This window comes from Cyprinus carpio, chromosome A13, assembly GCF_018340385.1.
Source record: "Cyprinus carpio isolate SPL01 chromosome A13, ASM1834038v1, whole genome shotgun sequence".
In the NCBI taxonomy this organism is placed as follows: domain Eukaryota; kingdom Metazoa; phylum Chordata; class Actinopteri; order Cypriniformes; family Cyprinidae; genus Cyprinus; species Cyprinus carpio.
Genome location: NC_056584.1, coordinates 7,645,690 through 7,664,179, shown reverse-complemented (window position 1 = coordinate 7,664,179; position 18,490 = coordinate 7,645,690). Strand labels below are relative to the sequence as shown.

The following is an 18,490-nucleotide window of genomic DNA, read 5'->3' as shown; positions in this document are numbered from 1 at the left end:
GTCACAAAATAGTTCATTAATGAAAATTAATAAATAATGACGAATACATAGAAAGTCAAGAGGAAATGAACGAACAAAGCTGTCAGCAAATTACACTGCTAAATTAAACCAAATAAATATACAATAATTAGTGATTAATCGAATGTTATTGTAAATATAGTGTTGTAGTTACTGAATTTCATTATAACTAGTATTTTAGATTAATATTATGAGATCTTCAGCTTGCTGCACTTAATGGTCCTCTTCAAATCCCACAAATATTGCTTTATTTTATAGTATTCATGTAGTAAACTAGATAAGAATTACAAGACAGGAGATAAGTTGTTATGATGGAATTCATTTTCAAAAGAAAAAATTGCATTGTCTGTTTTTTAATAGTTTTTATTCATGTGCAACGTACTTTTTTTAATTAAAACTTTTATCAATTTTATAAGTTTAATGCATGTTAAAATCAACGTTTAAAGTTTAAATTAAAATGGTTTATACATGCATATTAGCCTACAAAATCAGAGCAGCAGCACTAATGGGCCGCATGTATTTATGCGCAGTACTGCTCCGATCCAGACGGTGGCAGTACAACTCCAGCGGACTCCGGTGGGCGGTACTTTGTAGTTCATTAACTCAAGGTGTAGTCTTTTATAATGCCGTGTTGTAACTTTGATTTCAGAGGTTGATCTGTGAATCCTGTCTGAGCAATCGGTTTTTTTTATGCATTCAGCCCATCGTTATTGTGTTTGTGACTGATTTCTCTGCTGCTTATTCCTTGCCATGGTGCAGAAAGAAAGAAAGAAATAGGAGAAGACTCAAAAATGAGTCTGAAAAGTGTTACCCAAAAAATGCAATCATGCAATAAGACACCTGTAACATTTTAAAATGTGCACAAATTATAGAAACGCAATAGAATCACACAATCGTTATTTTTTATCACAAGTGCCTAATTATAATTTGGGGAAAAATGATTATTTTTAAATAAGAAAATCCATGATTTTGAATCCAGTTAATTCGTTTATTTTTACATACACTTCATAATGCATCTTTTGGCAAAAATGACATTTCATAGTAGTCCCACATTATAATAGAAGTTGATAATTCAAAACACAATAATAATGTATTTTATATTTGACACAATTCATACTCACAAATACCTCATGCCATTTGTAATGCTGCATTAAAGCAGTCCAATATGGACTCTGGGATTTAGGATATGTTTGTGTGAAATCACACATTGTCAAAGTCCATTTTCTGCATTTTCTGCAAGATTTTTTAAGTGCCTCCACAAAGTTCAACAAAAATCTTCTACTGACAAGCTATAAGGCTGTTTTCAGGTGAACACCTTGACTAGTATGCGGGTGTCGTGAGAGAACACTGTGTATTGGGTGAATGTGTGTGTTACTGTGTGGAGATGAGTGACACTATGGTGTGTATGATGCGAGATCCTCGAGGACAGCTGATCAGATCCATGCTGGGATTTCTGATCTTCTCCTCTAAGAGCTGATCCATCTCCCACCGCAGCTCTTTCACCAGCTCAGCCACCTACATTAACACAATCTGAAATCAAACGCTGCCGTAGCTTACTGTAATATTCTAGTGCAAGTCTGCTTTACCTCATGAGATGCAGCAGAAAATTTGATCCAGCCGTCGTCCAGAGAGACGACGAACTCTCCACGCTGCAGCTCCACGCTCACTTGCCCCCCACCGAACAGCACCATGGGATACACGCACACCATGCTACAGTCACGGAGAAACACTCGACTGGTCTTCACCTTCTCATGGTACACCAGGTATGGACTGTCATAGTGCCGCACCTACAGATAACATGCAATTTATTATAACAAAATCACAAATTATATATATATATATATATATATATAATAATATAATAATATACATATATATATGTATAGTTATTATTTAAGAACTAGATAAATGTAATTTTATGTTCTATTTTTATATACAATAAAATCATATGCATATGTATTATATATATATATATATATATATATATATATATATATATCTATAGATATATATATAAAATTTTATTATATATGCTTATATTGAATTAAACATTTTTTATTATAAAAAAATAGATATTTTATATAATGAATAAAATATTAATAAAATATAAAACATATATAAAAAAAATACAATAAAAAAAAAATAAACTAAAAAAAATAAAAAAAAAAATAAACAAAAAAAAATAATATGCACATGTATTATATAAAATAATATAACCCATTAATTTGTACACACACACACACACACACATGTATATGTTTATGTATGTATAATATATATATGTACACACACATACATGCACATACATGCACACATATATAAATATATATATATATATATATATATATATATATATATTATATATATATATGTGCACAATTTTATTATATAAAATACAACATTTTTAAATATTTAATATTATATTAATTTTCTCTGCCTCTAAAACAAACTTACAAATGATGTAATACAGACAGGTCAGATAAAATTTGATATAATTTATAAATAATATTACAGATAATACTGGAGTCTAAAAATGCCCACTTTTCACAATCTAATGGACAAAATCCGGCCCTGAAAACACTGTTTCAGTAGAAAATGCTTAATTTTTTAGATGTTATGTTCAGAGCAAATGTAGTTTAGATGAGATAGTTACAGAGAAGTTGACAGATGAGGGGTGTATGTGGACGGCTCCATCACTCTTGGTCATGAAGCGCAGTTCCTCTGCTTTAGGCTGCATCTTCATAGCACCTTTACTAGTGAGCTTGTACTTCCCCTGAGGAGATCTCACCTAAACAAAACACCGCATGTTTTACACACACACTCACATTAAACATCTTCCACACCAGAGAAACTTGTGCACTGACCTGGACCACATTAGGGTAGAGAGCTGCGCACAGCATGGCTGACATCAGCTTTGTGTTATCAGAGTTCAGGTTGGCCTGTGAGCCACAGAAAAACATTGGCGTTAAAGAACAGGTCACATGTTCTGAGTTCATACTAATGGTTTTTATCTTTATTTTTACCTAAAATGTTTAAATATCTTGTATAGATTTTACCCAAGAGTCGAAATATTACATATATAGTGTCAAAAACCATTCACTGTCTGGAAGAGATAGAATAAACATCTTCCAAATAGTTTTGAAAATAGCACAATTACCAAACTGATATTAATCAGAGATGATCACTAGACTGTTAACACAAATGCACCAGTTTAGTGAAATAATGTAAAATATTTTTATATTTTAATTTCAATTTTAAAACCGGTTTCAAAGCTGCCTCTACTACCTGTCAGAAATTTATGAAAACACTTAAATCAATCAAAATCAATTAGAAAAGCTTAATCCAGAAGATCTTCTTTTCACACTTCTATGATCTTAAGTGCATAAACTTGAACATCTTTCAGTTCTGTAGTTTTTGGTCGCTGAACTCAAGAATCAGTTACCTCATAGCCTGTGGCCTCCAGCACCCCATCACTTCCTTTCGAGCTCATTTTTTCAATGACCCTGGCCTTCAATCCATCCTTCACAAAGCCAATGTCAGACAGAAGCTCTGCAAACTGCCTTTTAAGACATGCTATCTCCTGAAAGACCACCACAACACAGAGCAGTTATCCACGTATGCCAAAATGACTGAGATTTACACTGAGCCAATCAGAGTCCAGTCTCACCTGTAAGCCCCGGATCGAGAGGAAGTTCTCTCTGCAGTACTGGTAACCAGCCTTAAATCCGCTCTGTGCTGCATTACACCAACCCTGAGCAAACACGTCACATATCAGCACAAGTCTTCATGATTATATTAACCAGCGTAGTTCATGCACACGAACAAGGCTCAGATGGAGTATTCTGACGATGACTTTCATACCTTTTATGGACCCTGACACAGTTATTTATTTGGCAGTCTATGGGACAGTCACAAGCCTCCTGGTTTTCATCCAAAATATCTTAAATTGTGTTCTGAAGACGAACGGAGCTTTTACAGGTTTGGAACGACATGGGGATAAGTGTTTAATGATAAAATTTTCATTTTGGGGTGGAGTATCCCTTTAAGTCTCATGTGGCATGACATTATTTTAAATTGTAATTTTTTACAATATTTCAGTTTTTACTGTATTTTTTATCAAATAAGCCAGTGGTGAGCCTAAGTGTCTTCTTTCTGAAAACAGCTGTGCTGCTTAATATTTTAGTGAAAATCCTGATTCATTTCTGATTATTTTTATATTTATTGTTTCACAATTGATGTTATCAGCGTAATAAAGCCAATGCCGAGAATTAAAAAATTCCAAATAATGATTCTGGTATGCAGGTGTGAACAGAATGAGATACTGAAGTCTGTGAATGGAATTAAAAAAGCTCAAATGCTGTAAAATACACTTTTATTGGAACCTAAAAGCATAAAATGATCCAACAGATTTTATGAAAAAAGAAACATCACATTATCAATTGCATACCCTTTAGGAATTCATTTGATGAGAGCCTGAACTGACCTTATACGCCTGAAGCAAAGCTAGATGGTCACTGTTGGCCAGAGAGAACCCCAACTTCTTCTCATTAGCTTCCTCTCGTTTGTCCCAGGGAGACACCTGTGAGTACAGCAAGATCTCAGGTAACATAGTACTGCGCTGGAGTGTGATCTTCTACATGTGGCTGGCGACTTACGAATGGACTCTTGAAGGCCAGGCTGGCGGCGATGGTGAGGGCAGGGTCCAGGCAGCGGAAGATGGCTCCCAGCAGCATGAGTTTACCGATGCGGACGTCCACGGGCAGACAGGCCAAATGCCAACCGAGGGGAGTCAGAGACTCCTTGTCTGTCAGGGCGCCCAGGGCACACAGGCGCTGTTTAGCGGCCTCCAGACTGCCCATTGCGGGCGGCTCAATAAGCTGAGAGAAAACGGACTCCAGAGGACGCTCTGCAAACACCTCCAACACCTTAACCCTGGAAGACATGAACAGAAATGGGTTCAAGTTTAAACTGTTAAGATCTAAACCAGTCATACTTAGGTTTCACATTAAGTTTACTTGTATTAAAGGAATAGTTCACCCAAAAATGAAAATTTGCTGAAAGGCCATCCAAGATGTAGATGAGTTTGTTTGTTCATGGGAACAGATTTGGAGAAATGTAGAATTACATCACTTGCTCACCAGTGCAGTGAATGGGTGCCGTCAGAATGAGAGTCAAAACAGCTGATAAAAACATCACAATAATCCACACGATTCCAGTCCATCAATTAATGTCTTGTGAAGTGAAAAGCTACATGTTTGTAAGAAACAAATCTATAATTAAGATATTTTTAACATTCATTTAAGAGCCCTCTATCCATACTATTGCTTTCTTCAGTGAAAACATTGTCACGTTTGAATCAGGAGAGGAATATGCACAGATCAAGCACCGTTTACAAGCAAAAACAGTCCAACAAACAAATATGTTGGTGGGTTATTATATAAGAGAACAACAGTGGATGGACTTTGTCACTGGAGGAAGCGTTATTATGAATAATGGACACATATTTTGGACAGAGGCGATGGTTTTAAGTCTTAATGATGGATTTGTTTAGTATAAACACAGTTTTTATCTTTACAAGACATTATTTGATAGACTGGAGTGGTGTGGATTACTTGTGTGTTATTGTGATGTTTTTATCAGCTGTTTGGACTCTCATCCTGACGGCACCCATTCAATGAGTGATGTATTGCTACATTTCTCCAAATCTGTTCCTGTGAACAAACAAATCCATCTACATCTCGGATGTCCTGAGGGAGAGTACGTTTTCACCAAATGTTAATTTTTGGGTGAACCTTTAATTAAAGTGTTTTGTTGTAAAAGCATGTGTTTTTTTGTGATTAGTTTCTTTTTAAGTGGTTACTTTAGACAGAGCTGCTCCAGAGGAACTCTCTGGATCTCAGGCAGCTGCTGTTGACTCAGGTGTTGTGTGAAGCGATGGCTCGTAAACAGATGGAAGCAGACACCCGACGCCACACGACCGGCACGGCCTTTTCTCTGAAGAGCGTTGGCACGAGACACCCACACGTCCTCTAGACTCTCCATACTGCGACTAGCATCATACCTAAAACATGCACAAACATATGATAATGCATCCAAAACCGCAAAGAATAGTCAATGTTATCCAAGAAAAGTAAACATCTAGATCTGACAGCGTCTCAAACCTCTTCTCTTTCATCCGGCCAGAGTCTATGACATACACCACATCGTCAATGGTAACAGAAGTTTCAGCGATGTTGGTGGAGATGATGATTTTGGTCACACCCTCACGTGGGCGGCTAAAGACCGCCTGCTGCTCCTCATTGGACAGGGATGAGTGTAGAGGATACACTACACACCTAAAATAATTTACACACACATAAATAAATATAATCCACTTTTTACAGGTGAATCCGACAACCAAAACATGTCACAACACATTTCATTATTAATCTTATTTATATATATATACATACATTACCTTTCAATAGTTAAAAGGAACAGCATTTATTTTGAAATATCTTTCCTAACATTTAAATCTCCACACTATTACTTTTGATCAATTTAATGCATTCTTGCGAAATAAAAGGATTCATTTCTTTCAAAAAAAAAAACAAAAGACAACAGCAATAACCCATTAGAACAATATACCTGTTTGTTCTTCTATTATTGAACATCCTGTTCGACTGCAACTGCTCATATAATTGCTTTATTTCAGCAAGTCCTGGTAGGAAGACCAAAACAGCACCTGTGCATTCACACACACACAAACACAAACACACACAGTCCATCACTGTGACTTATTTTAACCTTACTAAGGTGGCTGTGATTATCTGAACAAGCTTCTAGTGCAGGGGTTTATGGTGCTCTTTACCTGGTGGGTAGCTGTGGTCTCCATCAACAATCCACTCCAACAGACTCTCCACAAGGTCCATGTTGATTTTATCAAGATCCATAGCAGCCAATGTTTTCACTACAGACTTTGAGTAATCTTAAGAAGAGATGCACAAAGATACACACATTTCAGGGTGTTTTGTCAAATTACATAAAGATCTAATATAAGGAAATTATTTAAGAAGCAGGTTGTAATTTGTACAATCACTAAAGACAGAAATAGAGTTATAAGCAGGCCCACAAAAAAAATAAGCACAGGAAACGAAGCGGAAATCTGGTAATAAATCAATTTGTGTTCTTACTGGAGTATCGGACCGTGAGCTCCTGCTGACTGAGCTGCTGATCAGGGATGGTGTCTTTGACCGAATCCTTTTTCATGAAGGACGTATAGGACCAGCCACGATCGTCATCAAAGTCTTCAACAGGAGCCCGTCCCTTCCCAGACATACCACCCGGACGAGTTTGCTTTGTGGAGCGCCGATATGGACTACCATCTTCAATTACATACCTGGACAACAAAAGATCAAAACGTGTTGTGTTGTAAAGACTTTATTATTGTGTGAAGAATACAAAATAATCATAGAAGAGGAAAAATACCTGGTTTTAGCGATGGCATCTTCAAGGAAGAACTGCTCCACTGGGAACGTGCGTCCTTCAGATCAAAAAGTCAATTTCAAAAAATAAGTTAGAAATGTGTTATGGATTAAATATTAAATATTGCATCTTTTTAAAGGTGCACTACATCTCTTCACGATCAATAACCGTGATCAGTGAATGTTTCAGGATATAATTTAAGCTCAGGAATGGGGTGGAGTACCTGGTATATGGATGCTGGGGCAGTTGTTGAAGTACTGTGAGAAGAGCTCCGCGTTCAGGGTTGCACTCATCATAATTATTTTCAGATCCGTTCTTTTTGCAATCAGATCCTTCAGAACCAGCAGCAGGAAGTCACTGTGAGACAGGAGTCGTGTTACTGTCAGACTCGGGAGGTGTTGTTATGTGTACGTTCGCTTTCCACAAACCTCTCTTCCGTCCGTTCATGGACCTCATCCACGATCACATGTGTGATGTCCCCGAGCTCAGAGTCGCCCTCTAACCTGCGCAAAAGGATGCCGGTGGTGCAGAACATCAGCCTGGTGCTGGAGGACTGCACACAAGAAAACATATACAGACATTAAAACCTTTTTCAGCAAGAATGCATTCAATTTTTTAAAAGTGACAGTAAGGGCATTTATAATGTTTCATATTTCAAATAAATCATTCGACCTTTCCATTCTTCAAATAATCCTAAAAAAGTATCACCATTTCCAAAAATAAAATTCAGAAATTGATAATCAAATGATGATTAAAATCTTTGAGAATATATCGTAAATATATGACGTATCACTCAGCCTAGAGTAAATGTGGTTGGTTTGTATAAGCGGTGTTACCCTGACGGTCTCCAGACGGATCTGATAGCCTGTAGAGTGACCCAGGGCCTCCGCTCGTTCCTGGGCCACTCGGGTCGCCACAGCGATGGCAGAGATTCGCCGTGGCTGAGTGCAAATAATATTGGGCACTCTATCCTGCCGTCCAGTCTGAAGGAAACGATCCAGGATAAACTGAGGGATCTGAGTGGTCTTCCCGCATCTGAAGTTACATCAATTCAGACATGAAGAGATGTCAAGGACATCAAATGAAACCGGTTAGCAGAATATAAATGCTGAAGGTCACAGTCTTACCCAGTCATCCCACTGATGACGAGAACCTGGTTCTTATCCAAACAATCCAATATGGCCTCTCTCTTCTGGAAAGCAGGTAGCTTCTGCCTCTGCTCCTGCATCGATGTATAGCGCCTCGATGACTGAGAGAGAACACATGACAATTTTAACAATATCCTGACTGCTCTCTTCCGTATAATGAAAGTAAATGGGAACAGGGTGCTGTAGACCGAATCACTCCAAAAGTGCTCTATTATGAGGTTTGGTCACAAGAAACGGGGGAACCAATAAAATTTGTAATCATTAACATCAACCCTGATGCAATTTGTTAATAAGCGATATATAGGATTTAAAGCTACAGTAGAGGACAAGACTTTCAGTGAATAATACGCACATTTCAGTCTGTATAATACACAAAGCTATCAAATGATTTCAGATATAGCGCTTTGGTCATACAGAATATTTTTAAAGAAGCTTTTATGATGCATTTCAGTCATTTTTAACTTTTTATGTTTTGTGAAAGAGAGTTAGAATAAAATGAGTTCCAAAACCCAGAAACAAGGTAGCATTTAAGCACTCCATTGTCCTGACGTCAGTGGTTTTTTAAAATGTTTAAATGCCTGAAATAAGGTCAATGGTTACACAAGCTCAAGATATTTTCACATTTTCATGACAGCAATACCCCACTCAAGCTTAAGCTTTTACATGTCTTGAAAAAGTCTTATGGCTAATGGGGCTACAGAGGTTGTCAGGGACAGTAAACGTCAAACAGGTAAACTCAAGCTACTGCAAACTATATTAACTCAAACAGAACGCTTAATGGTGGTGACACTGAAGTCATGCGACTGTGGTGAAGTCCATTTACAGCCTAACTTTAGCTTTTCGCTTCTGCCAATTGCATTTAGGCTCCAAAGTTGTGTGAATTTGGTCACATATGAAAATCCTACTGGCTTTTTGTCGAGATAAGCAGGGTGATGCTCATTTCCAGTTTGGCCTACAAAAATAGATCAATGCAGCACTCTGTACAGGTTTGAAATGATATGAGAATAAGAAAAAGATACTATAGTATAGTACACCAAAAACAGTCACACACACATCCAAGCCCAGGTCTGCGTCAGGAGCGTTACCTGTTTATTCTTAAACTCTTTGCAGAGCTTCTTGTTCTCTTGCATTATCTGCTCAGTTTTGATCTCGCTCTTCTTCACCATCCTCTTCCTCAAGTTAACATAGCTCTCATTTTCCACTGGGATACATTCTTCCTCATCTTTATTATCATCATCATCATCATCATCATCTTCTTCTTGTTCATCATCAATATCCTGTCTTAGGTATGACGCATCTGATTGAACACACAAATGTAAATGAGAACACAAGTTAAATTTTTGGGTGAACTATTCATTCAAATATAGTTTTAATAGTGACGAGTTTGGGGACGCCCAATCCCTTACCTTCCTTTTGTCTCACTCTGTGGTTTGTGCTCTCGGTGGTGTTGTTTGATTGATCTCTAGTTGCTTTATCAGTAGTAATGCTGCTGGCTACTGTGTTCCTACTACTCCGATTCCTGGCCGGAGCGACAGTGGGTGGAGTCAGAACAGGGGGCGGAGTCAGAACAGGGGGCGGAGCACTGTACTTGTGATGAGCAGCAGACAGCAGCTCTCTGGCAGGTCCGTCCTCCTCCAGACAGGAAATGAGGGTGTAGACCACCGGCTCTCCTTCCCGCGCAGCACTAAGTGACTGATCGAACAGGTGCTCTGTGACACTGAGGCGTCCCGCGCCTGAGAGCAATTCATTGGTGCTACTGAAGGCCACGAGCGGAGCTTGAAAAGGATATAAACTACCTGGTTGGAAACGAATCTCCAGCTGGTAAATGGGAGCTTCTGTGCTGCTAAACCCTGGTTGACTTCCCTTGCAAAAATCTCTGGGAGAGCTCGGTTCTTGAGTTTGGTGTTTGAACTTGCAGCGGTTTCCAAACTTACAACCTGCCCCCTTCAGGTAAAACTTACAAACCTGATTGGATCCTGACTGCTTTTTACAATTGGAAGAGTCTGAAATTTTGCTCCGACTTTTATCCAACCACAGCAGATCAAGCTGAATAGTCCAAACACGACTGCTGATGCGCTCACAGAAGCGATCCCCGTAGATTGCGGTCAAAGCGAAGGCCTCTTCCTGTCGCAGAGCTACACATTCCTCCTGAGAAGGGAGGTCGGATGTTTGGGGTCTGAGGGCGCTGGAGCCGAAACGTTCTGTGAACATCTGGGATAGGAGGAGCTCTAGTGTCGCTCCAACCTCACCACGTCCACTTTCTTCTCCAGCCTCCAAAGCTTGTCGACAGCGCTCACGGTCGAACCCATATCTGCAACATGAGAATCACTGAGTTACTAATACAGCGTACTAACAGATTCAGTTCTTTATAAAAGTAAGCTAAAAAGTACACCAAGTACACCTCGTCTACCATCCAGGCATAAACTATCTGCACATGTTACGCTATAATACACTGTAAATATTATTATTATTTATTACGGAAAAAAGTAAAAACTTATTTTATTGGTGAAAAACCATTCTCAAAAATTAAACGTATTTAAATATAAAATATAATCATGTTTCTTCTCATTTTTGTTATCAGTAATGTACATTAGGGAGTTTGTGTTATATTGTTTATATCTGTTAATTTATTTATTACATACAAATACGATCATTAATCATACAGTGAATTTTTTTTTTTATTTTGATGTAAAACACTGTGAAATTTATTGGTAATTGCAAGCAAAAACTATGAATTACCGTATTATTTAAAGAGAAAAAAAATAAGTAAAAAGGCATTCCCAGAAGCCCCTGCGTGTGCGTGACACATCATATATGATTATATTTTTTATAAATAATTTTATCTTTTCATTAATGTACACTAGGGTGTTTTATTTCTACAGTTTCTGTTATTCAAATTTTACAGCTATATTACATAATAAAGAATCATTACAGTTATTAACTATAAGATGAAAGTCTGTAAATGGCCTAACATTGCATCATACGTAATTCCACTGTAAAATATGCTCAAATTTATGGTTACTGCAAGTAAAAACTAATGAATTACTGTATAATTTACAGTGAAAAACATCACATATGATTAGATTTAATTTAAACGGTTTTGCTTCTGTTTTTTGTTATCACTAATTTACATTCAGATGTCTTGAGTTTCATTATTTAGTGAGTGTTTATTGCATTACTGAAGTGTCGTGTGTTAGCATGACGGTGTTTTTTGTGTTTCGCGTATGACTCTGTGCATTGGCCATGTTTTATAGACAGGCCCCTTACAATAAACCTGGATTCATCACATGCAGCACCTGCATTATTATGGTGAGTACCACTACATTTTAGGGTAAAAATCCAATTTTGCTAGTTCAAGTACAGTGATTTATCAACATTACATAATTAAAAATGAACAAATCGTACCTGCAAAGAGTGCCCAGAGCAAACAGGGAGATCACCGGCTCTGGCTTGGTGTGCTTCTCCTCGACCGAGTCCTCCGTCCAGTCGTCACTCTCGGCACATTCTACTCCATCATCATGGGTTTGCCAGAACTGACCTTCCTCACGACGGTCCAGCTCATCAAACTCCTCTTCCTCGTCCTCTTCCTCCTCACCACCTTCACAGTCAGAGCCGCTACATGACAACATTAAATTATTACACACTGAACGAACACTAACTACAAGTGCAACACAGGGGTTAACAGGTAAAAACCCCTATGGAGAAAATGAATGGGGGGGATTTAGTCAAGCTCACCTATTAGGTGTCTGATACTCCTGGCTCTGAAGTTCCCGCAGCAGCTCTTTGACCTGTAGTTTGTTCGCTGACGTCATGTGTATCTTCTGCAGGGGCAGCTGCACCGGCTCGGGTCTAAATCTGGATCTCTTCTCGTCCTCGTCATGTTTTCTGGGCAGTGCCTGAGATCTTCCTCTGCCGGTGCCTCCACGAGCCCCACGGACACCTCTTGAACCTCTGGATGAGGGAGGCTTGAATGACTGACTGGGACCCAAATCCAGGCTGAAGTCATCTCCATCATCCCAACCTCCACTCGCAGCTTTCCTGTTTCCTCCTCCTCCTCCTCCTCTTCCTCCTCCTCCTCCTCTTCCTCTGGGTTTATTGAACCGTCCTCCACCCCGATTGGGTTTGCTTGTCCTCCTTCCACTCATTAGTTCAGCTCCTTTTAGAGTTATTTCCTTTCAATTGAGTCATACTTGTGTAAATACACTTGTCCTGAAAATCATTTATTGCATCTGCACACAAGCTAATATAATCATTTCATATATATTTGTTCATTTATATTTAATAATGGCATTTTATTTGCAAGGATTATAAGCGTAAACCAACCAATATGGAAACACAGTAACCAGAAATGAATCAGGACGTATTATCTAACGTTATACTGTAAGTGTGCTAGCTATATGTTTAGAGCAGGCAGTTAGGAAAAAAATAAATAATATTTGGCAATGATAGCAACTCACAAATCCTACCGATCATCAGGCCGACATTCAAATGATTATGAAGTTTCGCGAATCTCTCGCTGTTCATTTACAGCTACTTTTGCATCCGTGTAGAAATTCAGATTGAGTTTCAACAGGAAACATGATAGATTTCTTCAAAATAAAAGTCCCGTGTGGAACAAAATAAAAGCTTCGGCTCTGTGGCGAAGCGTTTTAGTTTTGTTTTATATTCTAATTTCATTTTGTTTGCGTTTTTTTAATAAAAAATAAAATCAATATTATTGAAACTAGCTTTAAGCTGTATCCTGTTTCAAAAAGGACATCATAATAAATCAACACACAACAATAAAACATCAATAAATAGGTTCAGTGGTCTATAAAAATAATGATAGCACATAACAAATGAGCACAGGGAATTCAGTGCTTTACTTAAATGCTCATTTTCAGTGTCCCGACACTGGCAAACACCCCAAACACCGCTCCATCTGACTGCACTACTTGTGATGGTCCAGTTACACTAGATAGACAGCTTAGAACAAGCCCTCGCAGAGGAGAGGTTGCTGAGTTCACAAAAATGAGGCCTTTTCGGTCCAACAAGCCATTAGTCATTTCTGAGTGTTTGGGGTGTTCTGTTCTCTGAACTCTTTCTGAGTATCATACGTTAAAAGTGAAAATGTCCAGATACCTACCCTTACGAAAAATAAGTTTATTCAAGTGTGCTATTAGTATAGTTCTTTTAAACTAAAAATAGGAAAGTATGCTTTTAGTTTACTTTTTATGTACTTCTCAGAAATGGGCTTTATGTACTCCTCAGAAATATACTTAAAATGACATTTAAGTATACTTGACTTATACTTACAAAAAGTCTAAATATATTTGAACTTTACTTAAGTATACTTAATAAAATAAACTTGAAGTATACTACTTTTTGGTAAGGGTAGAGACATTTTTGTACTTCACATGAAAAACAACAACAACAACAACAACCAAGCAGTATAACTTAAGTAGACCTATTAAAGATTATTTTCTTCCCATAGTGTTTTTCTATTCTTTATTGCATTACCTATAGTGTTAAGGCTGTAACACCTCAGTGGTACAAACATACATAACAAACTATTTAACAAAATGATTCTGATAGCTTCAAATCTGATGTTGTATGTACTAAAATCAAAGTTTTTGGTAGTTACTGGACAGACTTTGTCACTGACAGCTTTCTAACATACCAAATTCTGTCATGTAATGTTCTATTTTGAAAATAAGCTAAAGTTATAGTAACTTACATGAATGCTGCTTAGATTTTATACTTTGAAAACAAGGTATATCATGTTAAAATTGAAGGTGCATTAATCTAAGCAACCCAGGTTTGCATAGAGTACAGCACAAACAGGGGGATTGAGGAACTAACAGGGATTTTTTATCATAGATTAGTGTCCCAGAGGAGGTGAACCCTGAATAAATGAATCTTCAGTCTGACTGCACTGAAGATTATGTTCTCGAATGATTTGTGACAGGAAAGGATGGGAGCAATTTTGGAGATGAACAAGGCCTAAGTTTATCCTTCATGTGGACAGATGGGGGAGCTAGCTGACCAGAGGAGGCCGATTATAACAGACAGGATGAGTTCATGGACTGATTTTTCTAGATTTAAGACAGTGGTGGGACAGGACATTAGCAAAACTCTCATTTTGGTCGAGTAGGTAGCACTTCTGTGCTATTTGGGACACATGGATGGATGTTACCAGGTGTAAATGGAAGGAAGGCTGTTAGTTTCTGACTAGAGTTGATTACAAGTTACAATCAGGGATAACTACATTTAGAACTACAGCTTAAATTGTAATAAATAAATAAATAAATAAATAAATAAATAAATAATAATAATAAATAAAATAAAAAAGAAAGAAAAAAAAGAAAAAAAGAAAGAAAGAAAAAATCCTGAAATAAAATATTAAAAAACCTAAACATATTTTATTTTAGCTAATTGCATTTCTCATTTTCTTTCTCCTGATGTAAAATAACTAAAAAATTAATAAAACTATATAAGCATTTGAAAAGAGAAAAAATAATCACAGAGATGTCTATTTGACGTCAGCGTTTACATCTACAAGATGTATTTTTTTTAGAGTTTTTGTTCTTCTGCAACGTGTCTATAGGATGTTTCCTATCATATGTCAAATAGACGTTTAGAAAATGTCTTTAAGATGTTTATGATTTTAGAATGTATGTAAAACAGACGTCTATAAGATGTTTGTACACAGCAGATGCTTTCCAGATGAAGCGATCTTTAACAGACATCTTGCAGACGTACCTGTGCTATCTAAAAAAATAATAATAAAAAATAAAAACTAGTTAAAATAAGTGTCTTTAAAAGAAGTGCATATGAAGCTGGGATCACAGGATGCTTGGCAAATATTTTTTTTTTTTTTTTTTGGCCTAGATAGTCTTAAACAAGATTAGGAATAAATAGATGGAAAGCCTGTGTCAGCATTGTGTGGGAATGCATTGTGAATGATGTCCAGCATTGAGGAAAGCGGAGCTGATGAGTCGAGAGACAAGGTCAAAAGTACAGATTTGGGGAAGTGCTGATTCTGGAACGGAAGTCTTAGCTGATTTTACATACGTCAAAGTAACAAAAAAGTGTGAGGAATATATAAAGGCCTTCAGTGGACTTTTTTTCTCCCATTTCTTTCATACTAAACTCTGTTTCTTTCTGTTCTGTGTAGGACTTCATGGAGGATGTGGTAATATCTGCAGACATGCTGGAGGAATCAGTGGAGTGATCAGAAACTTTCCAGAGTCCAGAACTATCCACTGAATATGACAGAGGATAGTTTAGGGAAGAGGAGGGTAACAGAGAGGGGATGCTGTCCGTCCGTGTCTGTTCTTTAAACAGGACAGCTGCTTATGTAACAACCACTAGACAAAACGGGAAGGGAGCCATTTTCTCATACATTTAGACAAATGGTGTAGTTGACGTTTTCTTTGTAGGTTTTTCTATCTGCAGCTCCTTATTTCGAGCTATCTGTTTCGTTTTCATCCCTTGCGGATATCCTTCCTCTCTGCATTCTTATGTTTTTATACTGATAGACCGTAACCTTTTGGCTTTCGTCACTTATATTTGGCCTCTTCCTGAAACACAGGCCTGAGCATTGGAGAAAGAAGGCACAGGGTGTAGGTGGCCTTACGTAATTTCTTTGTGCTGCTCAGTGAAAACAATTAGTGTATACACATAATTATGACTAATGCATTCTGTCAAACTTTGGATATGACTCAAAGAGTGCAGAATAACACAATTAAACGGGATGTGTTATTGTAATTTTGAAATAAACTATTTTATCAAAGAATCCTGTACAGAAGTGTCACCGTTTCCACAAAAAAATATTAAGCAGCATAACTGTTTTCAGCACTGTTAGTAATAAGACATGTTTTCTGAGACAATTATTTGAATTTTCAATATTATTTCACAATATTACAGTTTTTACTTTATTTTTGGCCAAATAAATGCAGCCATGGTGAGAAGAAGAGACTTCTTTCAAAATATTGTTGGATAGATAGATAGATAGATAGATAGATAGATAGAAATACATATCTAATGCACCTCTGTAACGAAATGAACTGTGACATCAGTGTAGGCAGACATTAATTAAAAGCCCTATGCTCCATCTGTGCTTCGCCCCTCCACAACATCATTATAAGTACCAATTAAATTACTGACGCCCTGCTTGTTTCAAACTGGAAAACTCTCAGTGGATACACTGGCTCTCATTGAGGATGAGGACAGAGTCGCCCACAGACTGCCGGGTTTTCTGGGACACTAAGCACTGGTGGTCTGGGACAGGGTGGCCTCGGCGGAGAAAAGGTGATGCTGGGAGACATAAGGCAATCCCATAAGCTCTGTGAAACACAGCAGGGGGTGTAGCACTATAGATTACACCATTTACACCATGAAGAGTTAAACACCCCAATGACAGCACACAGAAGAGGATCAAGGCCCTCCATCCTGATTGGCTGTTATCATGTGTTCACGCAGCTGAGAGATGTTGACTGTAACAAAAGTCACTCTTGTCCATGTCAAAGTTCTGCTAATTTAAACACATTTTGTTGACTAAAAGGAGGTCAAGTTTGCTTAAAATGGAGAGAAATTGCATTGGAGCATAAACTTTGTAAATGTGAATGTTGAGTATTTAGTTGTTTTTGCATGTGATTTCAGGTTGGAATACACTTCATGACTTTTGCCCATGTTTTTGTCCCAGTGTACAGTCTGGATGAGTTGATGCTAATCAGAGCCAGTCTGCAGATTTTGGGCAGCTGGAGTTGACCGTGTTTGTAGAAAATTGCTAGTGTACTGTATGGAGTGCTCAGAATTTATTTATTTATTTAACGATTTCAGGTGATTTTTTTTTTTTTTTTTAGCTTCAGACTATGTCTGATATTTTGAGACGATTTTAGAACGTTTTTAATTTTTCATGTGCATTCTAGCAACCAGTTGCATACTTCTGCATGAATCTGTTGTGTTCATAAAGTCTGGTAGTGTGTGATTCTCAGTCATTTTGTGTGTGATGCCCAGTGTTTCTGCTGATTCCTAGCATATTAAAATCTGTTCAAATTTTAAAAGTTGTGTAGTTGTGGCCTGCCTTAAGGTAATTCCATCATTATTCCTGAGCAAACAGAACAAAGAGAAACATGCAGTTGCACTGTAGCAAAGCTTCGCTGTTTACTTTCTTGAGGAAAGTGCATTGCCGTTTTCAAGGTTGCTGTAAATCAAAAGAGAAAAGCATTGACCTTATCAAATTCATTGCTATAAGCTGATAATAATAAATCTATGCAACTGATAAGTGGGCATCAAGACCATACCTGGAGAAAGCCATCCGTTAGCATCCCATTTATCTCAATGGCAGCTGGCTGGTTGGTCCACGGAGGCACACGATTTTAAATCTGCAAATCAGCTAAACCACATGTGACTCTTATTGGAGACACAAGTAAATAACATAACGCTGGTGACGATGATAGGCTAATGGCTCCAAAGGAACAAACACAGTCCCAAACCCTTCACTAGAGAGTGAGCTGTGACGTCTACAGCAGCAGACAGCAACAAGTATGTCATTTTCATGCTTTCAAAAGCCTCCAAAAGAATTCATTGTAAAAACATCAACTAAAATAAAATGCATTGTTTATAATGCCGGTTGAATCTAGCATTTATTTTCGTTCTTAGCTGCAATCACCACATCAAAGAGAATATATTGGTGAGGGCATTGTTAGTGTATAATGCAAACACATTAAAATATCCCTCTGGCCTTCTCCATGGGTTCGGTCTGATTTCAACATAGAAAACAGCCCATTTAGCATTTCAGCTGGGCTACAAGCTACTGGGTTGCTAGCACAGGAACTATTAACAATTATATACATGATTGCAGCAATTCTTTCACC

At 37.6% G+C, this 18,490-nt stretch overlaps 1 protein-coding gene across 2 annotated transcripts; it reads right to left on the bottom strand.

Moving 5' to 3' along the window:
• Positions 1 to 992: 992 nt before the first annotated feature.
• On the bottom strand, positions 993 to 13,249 carry dhx57 (DEAH (Asp-Glu-Ala-Asp/His) box polypeptide 57). Of its 2 annotated transcripts, none has more exons than XM_042768518.1 (23): positions 13,097 to 13,249; positions 12,366 to 12,802; positions 12,036 to 12,245; positions 10,037 to 10,941; positions 9,716 to 9,927; positions 8,610 to 8,731; positions 8,319 to 8,517; positions 7,911 to 8,035; positions 7,706 to 7,839; positions 7,486 to 7,540; positions 7,191 to 7,396; positions 6,869 to 6,985; positions 6,646 to 6,742; positions 6,180 to 6,353; positions 5,879 to 6,079; positions 4,674 to 4,950; positions 4,502 to 4,597; positions 3,686 to 3,769; positions 3,461 to 3,598; positions 2,883 to 2,957; positions 2,672 to 2,806; positions 1,605 to 1,805; positions 993 to 1,533 (listed from the first exon to the last, which is right to left on the bottom strand). In XM_042768518.1, exons 2-23 carry the CDS (start codon positions 12,773 to 12,775, stop codon positions 1,390 to 1,392), a joined length of 4,317 nt encoding a protein of 1,438 aa, XP_042624452.1. In that variant the 5' UTR covers positions 12,776 to 12,802; positions 13,097 to 13,249; the 3' UTR covers positions 993 to 1,389. The 2 variants fall into 2 exon arrangements, with proteins under 2 accessions (XP_042624452.1, XP_042624453.1); XM_042768519.1 differs by having other exon boundaries at positions 13,088 to 13,223.
• Between the last annotated feature and the right edge of the window lie 5,241 nt (positions 13,250 to 18,490).